Here is a 10,794-nt window from a genome sequence, read left to right on the forward strand (position 1 = left end):
ACAGCTACAGAAATGAATGTCATCGAGGAAGGTTTATTTACTGAGTCAGTATGGGTGGAAGTTAGAAACAGCAAGGGAGCAACCACCTCATTGGGTTTTTTCTACAGACCCCTTCATAGCAATAGGGAGATCAAAGAACTCATAGGCCAGCAGATTTTGGAAAAATGCAGATATAACAGGTTGTTGTTATGGGTGACTTTAACTTTTCCAATATTGACTGGAACTTCCTTTGTGCAGATGGTTTGGATGGAGCCGTTTTTGTCAGGTGTGTTCAGGAGGGTTTTCTTGCTCAGTATGTTGACAGGCCGAGGAGGGGAGAGGCCATTTTGGATTTGGTGCTTGACAATGAGCCAGGGCAGGTATCAGATCTCATGGTGGGAGAACACTTTGGTGACAGTGACCACAACTGCCTCACATTTACCATAGCCACAGCGAGGGAAAGGAGCAATTATCATGGCAAGATATTTAATTGGGGAAAGGAAATTATAACGCTATCAGACAGGAGTTGGGAAGTACAGATTGGGAGCAATTGTTCCACAGAAAGGGCACAACAGACTGTTGGAAACTGTTTAAGAAGCAGTTGTTGCAAGTGATAGGCAAGGGGTAAGATTAAGGAGCCGTGGATGACGAGAACAGAGGAGCTTCTCGTCAAAAGGAAGAAGGCAACTGACACAAGGTGGAAGAAGCAAGGATCTAATACAGCTTTAGAGGATTACAGGCTTACCAGAAAGGAGCTCAAAAGTGTACTGAGGAGAGCCAGGTGGGGGGCACGAAAAAGGCTTGGTGGGAAGGATTAGGGAGAACCCAAAGGCATTTTACTCGTATGTGAGGAATAAGAGAATGATCAGGAAGAAGATAGGGCCAGTCAGGGATAGTGTAGGGAACTTGTGCATGGAGTCTGAGCAGATAGGGGAAGCCTTAAATGAGTTTTTTGCTTTGGTTTTCATTAAGGAAAGGGACCCTGTTGTGAATGAGAACTTTGAGGAGCTGGGAAACGGGCTTGTAAAGATCAAGATTGAGGAAGTTGATGTGCTGGAAATTTTGGCAAATTTTAAGATTGATAAATCCCCAGGACCAGACCAGATTTATTCCACATTGCTCTGGGAAATGATAAAGGAGCTTGCTAAGCCACTGGCGAACATATTTGCTTCCTCACACTCCATGGGAGTCGTGCCAGAGGATTCGAGGGAGATGAATGTTGTTCCTCTTTTCAAGAAGGGTAATAGGGAAATCCCTGACAATTACAGACCATTCAGTCTTACATCTGTGATCAGCAAGGTTTTGGAAAGAATTCTGAGGAATCGGATTTATGACTATTTGGAAAAAGATAGCATGATTAAAAGCAGTCGGCATGGCTTTATGAGGGGCAGGTCACACCTCACAAATCTTATTGAGTTCTTTGAGGAGGTGATGAGACAAGTTGACGAAGGTTGGGCAATGGATGTGGTGTATATGGACTTCAGCAAGGCATTTGATAAGGTTCCCCATGGTAGGCTCATTCCTAAAACCAGGAGGTATGGGATTCAGGGAGATTTGGCTCTCTGGATTCAGAATTGGTTGGCTTGGAGGTCAGTGATGAATGGTGTCCCACAGGAGTCTGTTCTTGGGCATCTGCTCTTTGTTGCTTTTATAAATGACTTGGATGAGGAGGTTGAGGGGTGGGTTAGTAAATTTGCTCATGACACAAAGGTTGGAGGTGCCGTTGATAGTATCGGAGGCTGTTGCAGACTGCAGCATGACATCAACAAGATGCAGAGCTGGGCTGAGAAATGGCAGATGGAGTTCAACCTGGATAAATGCGAAGTGATGCATTTTGGAAGGTCGAACGTGAATGCAGAATATAGGATTAAAAACAGGATTCTTGGCAGTGTGGAGGAACAGCGGGATCTTGGTGTTCAAGCTCAAAGTTGCCAACCAAGTGGATAGGGTTGTTAAGAAAGCATATGATGTCTTGGCTTTCCTTAACAGGGGGACCGAGTTTAAGAGCCGCGAGGTTTTGCTGCAGCTCTACAAATCCTGGTGAGACCACACTTGGAATACTGCATCTAGTTCTGGTCGGCCTATTATAGGAAAGATGCAGAGGCTTTGGAGAGGGTGCAAAGAAGGTTTACCGGGATGCTGGCTGGACTGGAGGGCTTGTCTTATGAAGAGAGATTAACAAAGCTCAGACTTTTCTCTCTGGAAAGGAGGAAGAGAGGTGATCTGATCAAGGTCTACAAGGTAATGAGAGGCATGGATAGAGTTGATAGCCAGAGATTTTTCCCCAGGGCAGGATTGACTGCCACAAGAGTTTATAGTTTTAAGGTGTTAAGAGGAAGGTTTTGTCATAGAGGAGATGTCAGAGGTAGGTCCTTTACGCAGAGAGATGTGAACGCATGGAATGCTTTGCCAGCGGTGGTGGTGGAGGCAGAGTCATTAAGGACATTTAAGTGACTATTGGACATGCACATGGACAGCAGTGAATTGAGGGGTGCGTAGGTTAGGTTATTTTATTTTAGATTAGGATTAATCCTCGGCACAACATTGTGGGCCGAAGGGCCTGTTCTGTGCTGTATTTTTCTAGGTTTGATGTTCTAATCCAAAGGAAATATTACTGAGTCGAAATAACCTTGAATGGTGACCACAGTGTATCCTTTATTTCTATAGCCACGTCCTTTAGTACGCTGTGACGTAGATTATCAGGCTTTAGAGATTTATCTGACTTTAATCCCACTAATTTCCCCAACACTATTTAATAATTTCCTTTGGTTCTTCACTCTCACAAGACCCTGTGTTTTCCCAACATTTTTGGGACATTATTTATGTTGTCCTTTGTGAAGGCAGAACCAAGCTATGCATTTTAATTGGTCTGTCATCTCTTTATGCCCCTTTATAAATTGACCTGTTTCGGTCTCTAAAGCACCAACATTTGACTATACTAATCCCTTTCTCTTCATATACCTATTGAAGCTTTTACAATCAGTTTGTAAGTTCCCTGAAAGCTTACTCTTGTATTCTATTTTCCTCATCTTAATCACTCCCTTTGTCCTCGTTTGCTGAAATCTAAATGTCTTCATCCTCAAGTCTGTTGCATTTCATGGCCAATTTGTTTATTTGAGCATATTTTGCACCCAATGCAAAAGATTCTGGTTGCAATATTTACACTACTGAACTACTGGCAGATTATACTACTGAAATATTAAATTATATTTCAAAAATATCATTTTTAGCATTAGTCTGACAAGATGTGCTGAACTTGAAAAAAAATTGCCATTGTGTGCCCCACTGTCAAATTACATGTGTGCAGTACATATTTGTGACTTGTATTTGCATTATGATTGATTTATAATACATGCACAGGAGGCAGATCAGCTGAAATGTAATTTAGTGTGAGGTAACTAGGAGGAGGAATCAGTGACGTAGCGATAACATCACTGGACGAGTAATTCCAGGTTAATTTTATGGGGATCACTAATGTCTTTAAAGAAGGAAACCTCTGTCCTTACCTAACCTGGCCAGTGTTTGATTCCAAGCACATTGCAATGTGGTTGAGTATAAACTGTCCTTTGAAATGTTCAAGACAGCCAATCAATTCATGTGCAACAAATGCTAACCTTACCTTCAAGAATTAAAAAAAATAGAATCTAGAGCAGTATTGCTAGGTGCTGTTTTCATTTGGATTGTAGTGAGATCATTGTTTCAATGAATAGTGTTCACCAATGTTTCCTCTCAGATGTGCAGTCGCGTAACCACTATGGCAAATTTCTTTGCAGGTCACACGCATATTGGTCCCTTGAAGTTATTTAGTATAGATAGCAATGTAAAAATAACAACTTGAATTTGATGTTAAAATTGGTGTATCTCAAGGTTCAACAAGTGCCAGTTGCTCACTTAAATTATTTCAATAGGGCTTATGGTCCAATATAGGATGATTCTTAGGCTTCAAGGTTTGGGCACACATAGTCCATCGAGTATTTTTCCCAAAGAAAGAACATATCCAGTTTCTACTCCAAATACCTTGGGCATCGCCATGTTTAGCTGAAACCAGCTAAGGCAACTCAGGCAGTACAAAGGACATGGAGAGGTGAACAGAGGTGGCAGAAAGGTAGAGTTTCCTGCTTGCTAAATGCAAACGCTATGTAGTACTGAAAGAAAGAATTTGTACTACAAGCAATTCATAATGTGACACCTCTTGAATCCTGCTATAGCTAGTTGGACATTGTGGTGAACAATTTAGCACATAAGATGAGCAGGAGGCTCTTTGAGCATACCCATCTGTAACAATGGCTTATCCTAGTAAACTATCTTCAGTCAGGCATCCTAGTACATGTGAAATCCTTAACATCATAGGTGCCAATGTTCAATTTTTCTGACGTAATCCCTGACCCACAGAAAAATCCTAAGTCCTCTGTGAATAGCAAAGCTATGGCCTTTGGTATCATCCTGGAAGCAGGACTAAAGACTTGTATTCCAGAAATTCCTGTGACCAAGACATAGCTACAAAGTAGATTCTGTCTAACAAGATTAAAATTGTCAAGATATGTCCTGTCAAAAAAGACATTTAATTCTTCGGTGCCTGAGTGTGCTAGTAGGTGTGTTCAGTGGTAATTGACTCTCCATCCCCATCAAAAACAGCTTGCTGAATGAGCTCCATTCTGCTCCGTAAGAGCTGATTGGTGGCCTTCTTAATTGCTGGCAAGTTGAGAAGTTGAGAACAATGCCAATGGATCTTCTTGCCCAGCACTTAATTGTTGTGGTGACGAGAGGTAGCAAGAATCTCCTCAGGGCCAATTCGCTCAATAATTTGCCCTTTTTACCACCTCAAGGGACAGGATAATTGGGCACATAATAGGAGTCCTCAACGGTACTAACCTACTCACTACTATTGCTAATAATGAGTTTGTTTTAAATTTGCATCAAAGTCTTAATGACAACAATGTCCTTGACTGTTTATAATGAAAATATAATACCATTCTTAAAATCAGAGAGCTAAATTATCTGCTGGCAACAGTGTGGAAATAGGAGATATCTATCTGAGTGCGTTGTTCTTAACTTCTGTTAAAGACCTTTGTGAAATGAAAGAGTTAATTTTTTGATATTTCAGCCATTTTCTTCACTGGGAGCTTACGCCCTGATATATGCTGTTGAGGAAAAGAGCTTTTCTAAAATGATATTATCTTTGTGAAATTAATTTATAATGCAGTGCTTTCTAGTGAAAATATATGATAATACAACCATGCTATAGCACTGTAAATTTAAAGTGACTTAAACTACTAGAGATCAAAATATACTTTTAAATCTGCTGCTGGACTCCTCTTGACCCCTCTCGCCACATTTCCTTTATCAATTAAAAACAAAAGTTAACATATTTTATTTCAGGTTTCTCACTTTTTTTTTATCAGAAAGACAATTATATATTCCATTCCATTCCATTCCATTCTCTACACAATATCAGGTCAACTTAATTTCCCAGTGTTTGGAATTTATACAATCTGAACTTAAATGAATTCAACACTAGATAGAATGATATGGCACAGGATGAGATCATTTGGCTCATCATGCCTGTGATATTTTTATCCAATTAATCCCAATCTTCTTTCCCAATATTTATCCTTGTAAATATTTTTCCACTTCCCAAACTAATCAGGTAATAGGTGAAAACATAAATCTAGTCCCAGAACTAGAAAACTATGGGAAATTATTTCAGATTTCCATAATTTCCATCTTCCTTCATTATTTTCCTACTGCTCACTGTATGTGAACCACATTAACAGAGATATATCTCTGCCACATTTCATGGAATCAACATTATTTGTGATTTCACTTAACAGTATGAGGAGAATTAAAAAAAAAAGACATTGGACTTTTTATTTTTAGTTTTTGGCTGTTTTCAAGGCAGCAAGCAGAATTGTTGACTGATGTAGTTTTCCTCTGGGTGAGTTCAGCCTTCACCATCTTATTATGCTTTATTTGACACAAAAACAGCCTATCAGATCCTTGCCTGCAATAATGCACATTTCCCACCTTTCAAGTAACTTAACAGCCATGTAACGAGCCAAGCAAGGACATTAATCCAGCCCTGAAGACAGGAAACTGTGGGAAATTAAGAACAGCAGTACAATTTTAAAACCTAAATCACTGACATGCCTACTTCGTGAACTTGAAAGACCAATGTTTGGGTAGGATCATTAGGAATGGGAGTAAGACATTTGGCTTATTGAGTCTGCTCTGTCATTCATTAAGATCATGGCTGATCTGTGTTGTTAGAATCAACATATTGGCTTTTGTATGAAAAATCAAAATCTGTGTTTCGAATTTAGAAAATAAAGAATAAACTAGAAAATAAGGAACATAATCTGTAGATAATGGACAATACCGTTTGTTTAGCTGAGTTAACAGTTTAAGTATAGATACGTCATTGTATGCACTAAGAATAAAGAACACTACAACACTATGGCCTTTCGGCTGACCAAGTCTGTGCTGACACACAATGCCTTTCTAAACTATGCCTCTATGCTGTCTGTATTGGGATGGGACCATTCGCCACCGCCAATTAGCCATTGCCCTTTCACCGCCGAGGACGCTTCGCCACTGCCCTTTGCCCGCTGAGGACGATTCGTCATCGCAAGTGTTTGTAACTCATTTTTATGTATTAACCAATAAAATTATATTTATTTCACCTTTTTTTAAATCAATATGTACTATGTTGTTTATAAATAAAGGGGACTGAGAAGTTTCATAGGACAGGCAGCAAGGAAAACAATCAGTACATATATATATATTTCCGGTGGTGAATAGTCTCCAGAGGTCAAACAACCCCAGTGGAGAAACGCTGATGGCAAATCGGCAGTGGCTAACTGGCAGCGGCGAATGTGCCGCGGCAAATCGTCACCAACCCCCCTGTATTCCCTGCCTATTCATATATCTGTCAATGTGTCTCTTAAATGTTGCTATTGTATCCACCTCCATCTCCTCTGGCAGCACCTTCCAGATGCTAACCATACACTGTGCAAAAGACCCGGCCTCTCTCAGCTCCTTCAAACTTACCCCCTTTCACTTTTAACCCATTTCCCGTAATAATTGACATTTTCACCCTGGGAAAAAAAAAAGACTCTGAGTATACATTCTAATCACGTCTCTCATACTTTTGGAAACTTCTGTCAGGTCACCCCTCCTCATCGATATTCAAGTGAAGACAAACCAAGTTTGTCCAATATCCTCCAAACCAGGCAACATACTGTTTCTGTCCCCTCTCCAAGATCTCATCATCCTTCTGGTAGTGTGGTGATCAGAGCGTACGTAATAATGATGGATCTGTTCTGAAATGTTATTTTCCTCTTCACAGATGCTGGTTATTCCCCTGAGCATTGTGTACTTCAGAATGTGTTGCTTCAGAATTCTAGCAGTTGCAAATTGATGCCTTTTGTTTGGAAAGTTTTTAAACATAGTCGTACTGTCTGCTTCCGTATTGAGGCATTTAAAGTAACTTATTGCTGAGTTGTTTGTATTTGTAACAATGTATTTTGACATCCAAACTTTGAAGTCTATGCAGGGGAATAAAATAAACAGCTGAACATCTCATTGGAACTTTTCATCAGTTTTTGTGCCCTTAGGTTGAAGGCTGATAACTTAGTGAACCAAAAATGAGTGTATTACAATAGGCTATTTAAAAGCTAATGGTAATTGGTGGGGTGGATGTTTAGTATTTTGTGGAGCTTGTACTTCTGAACACGTCTTCAATCAATGACAACACTGAATCAGTTAGTGTAACAATTACAGCAAATCCAATTTTAACAAATACCATGTTTTTAAAGATTTAGCTACTCCATTCTTTTGATTAGCACTCATCTCTTGCTTTTTCAGATTCTCCGGTCAGAAATCTACTACACTTTTCTCTAAAAGTTAATTAACAAGGCATCAAGCAGCAGCAGATCTATTATGAACTTTACTTCCTTTTTTGGAATAGAAAATAAATAGCATATTTAAAAACATTTCAGCTTTTCTCCTAATTTAATCTTAGCTTGATTGTGCTTTTGTTAGAGATTATTTTCACATGGGCTTTTCATAATAGAAATATGATGTTACTTATTGTTAAATTGAAACTACCACCAAATCTCTGTTCAATCAGCCCACCCTTTGCATCATCATTAAACCCATTGACAAGAATGAATCTCCTGACCTCTTCCGGGTAGAGTTCGATTCCCAACTTTGTCCCACCTTGCTAGTGGACCTTAACCCAAAGCCAAATATGAAGACATTGTTTCCAGGATCAAAAGTGACCTTGTTCGCAGAAAATCTTCCCTCTATATCCTCCAACCATGTCATCCCACAAGTACAAACCTTTTCTTACTTCCCAAAATCCAAGAAGATCCTGGTCAATTTATGTTTGCAGCTTGTTTATGCCCAACATAATGTGTTACTTCCTATCTCAACTCTTTGTTTTCTCTCCTTGTACATTCTCTTTCCACCTCTTTTGATGCTCAATGTCACTTCAACAGTCTTCAGTTTCCAGTCTCCAACCACCACCTCTTCACTATAGAGTCCAATCGAATCTCCATCCACCAGTACAAGCTTCCTCCTCCAGCTAACCTTATTTTTACAATCACAGAGCCATACAACACAGAAACAGACCCTTCGGTTCAACATGTCCACGCCCAACTAGTTATCCCAATCTGACCTAATGCCATTTGCCAGCAATTGGCCTATATCTTGTAAACTCTTCCTATTCACATACATATCCAGATACATTTTAAATATTGTAATTGTACCTACCTCCACCACATCATTCCAAACACATACCACCTTCTGCGAGAATAAATTGCTTAAAATCCCTTTTAAATCTTTCCCCTTTCACTTTGAACCTTTGCTCTCTAGTTTTGGACACCTCCACTCTAGGAAAAAGATCTTGGCTATTCACCCTATCCATGCTCTTATAATTTTATAAACCTCTTTAGTGTTACCCCTCATTCTCCAACGCTCCAGGGAAAAAGATCCCAGCTTTTTCAGCCTTTCCCTATAACTCAAATCCTCCAGTCCCAAGTGACCTCTTTGTTAATCTTTTCTGTATCCTCTCAAGTTTAACAATGTATTTCCTGTAGAAGGGCAACCAGAATTGTACACAGTATTCTAAAAGTGGCCTTACCAACAAATATACTCAATATTCTAACAATGAAGGCAAGCAAGCCAAATGCGTTCTTCACCACCCTGTCTACCTGTGACTCCACTTTCAATGATTAATGCCCAGAACCTTACCATTAAGTGTATAATTTGCCCTGGTTTGCCTTCCCAAAATACAGTATGTCATATTTATCTGAATTAAACGCCATCTACCACTCCTTGGCCCATTGGCCCATCTGATCAAGATCCTGTTTTACAATCAGATGATCTTCTTCACTATCCACCACACCTCCAATTTTGGTGTCATCTGCAAACTTACTAATTATACTTCCTATGTTCACAGCTAAATCATTTATATAAATGACAAAAAGCAGTGGACCCAGCACTGATCTTTCTGACATACCACTGGTCACAGGCCTCCAGTCCAAAAAGCAACGCTCTACTCCCACCCTCTGTCTTCTGCCTTCAAGCTAATTTTGCATGCAATTGGCTAGCTCCCCTAGATCCCATGTGATCTAACCTTACTAACCAGTCAATCATGCAAAACCTTGCCAAACGCTTTGCTGAAGTCCATAGTCTCTGTCTCCATTTCCAGGGTTAAGTTGTCTCCTAATATTCATGATAGACCATGAACCTGGGGAGTGACCTTGACTAATTTTCTTCACATCCTGATTTGTGCAAGGGCTCTATTTCACAATGTTAGGAAAGACTAGTGTTATGAAGGTGTAAGGAGTACTATACCTTTAAGAGAGTTAAAGGACTGAGCAAGCACGCAGAGTGCTGGAAAATTTACAATGTAACATTTGGTCCTTCAATTTGCAGTACTTGGATTGTTAAGAGACAAAAACAAATGCAAATTTGGCCAATCAGTTTAAATTATGCCGCAAAATACCAAACTCCAATCAAGTTTCAATTTAGTATTTCGACAATATTAACACCAATGAAACTATCTGATGCTTTGGGGTACAAAACCAACAAAAAATGAACAGTTGGAGGAGAACTGACAAGCCACCAACATGTACAGACTGCCTGAAACACAGCTCTCTTCAAGATAACTTTATATATCAATGATCTGTGAAACAGAAATACCTAAGAAGAAGAACATCTACAGAGGAAGATACAAAGGGAAGATTTGACAGCTCTGTGGTTTTGAAATTGATTTTTTGGCAAATCTTAATCGGGGGTTTTATCGGACTAGTATTATAGAAGGGAAAGTAAAAGAGAGGTATTGTAGAAGGAGTTGTAAATAGTTGTTAGTTAATTATTCTGTGTTATACTTCAAGAAATAAAGTTGTTACTTTTTACTTTAAATAGTTCTTGGCCTCTTGAATTTTCACAGATTACTATACGGGGTAAATGTTTTCGTGTTACTGGTTTAAATTAAGCAGGGGGATTTACCCTGTGTTGTAACACTAGAGACAGGGGCAGAATCTTATAGAGGTCTAAGCACCATGACTTGTGACAAAATTGTTTTAGACGTCTAGCGAGGGTGTTCTCAACATTGGGAGCATTTCACTCCAACTTTTTATGTTTTTCACAAGCAGTGTGGTGAGTTTGTCACTGGACAGCAGAGAGTTGATAATTAAGGGGACCGTGCTTGTTAAAAATGTCTTACTGATGGCCCAATTACCTAGTTAGTACTCAGTTTCCTATTTTAAAACTCACCAAACAAGCTAGATGTCAAGAAACCTTGACTTG

General features: G+C 39.5%; 1 protein-coding gene across 1 annotated transcript in view; it reads right to left on the reverse strand.

Annotated features, from left to right (window-relative positions):
* Positions 1–10,794, reverse strand: part of unc5a (unc-5 netrin receptor A) — a 579,623-nt gene that overhangs the window by 54,899 nt on the left and 513,930 nt on the right. Inside the window, exon 10 of the mRNA XM_043704227.1 lies at positions 2,907–2,924. Coding sequence (XP_043560162.1) covers positions 2,907–2,924 — 18 coding nt within the window. The remainder of the gene's footprint in view (positions 1–2,906; positions 2,925–10,794) is intronic.

This window comes from Chiloscyllium plagiosum, chromosome 14, assembly GCF_004010195.1.
Source record: "Chiloscyllium plagiosum isolate BGI_BamShark_2017 chromosome 14, ASM401019v2, whole genome shotgun sequence".
Lineage (NCBI taxonomy): Eukaryota > Metazoa > Chordata > Chondrichthyes > Orectolobiformes > Hemiscylliidae > Chiloscyllium > Chiloscyllium plagiosum.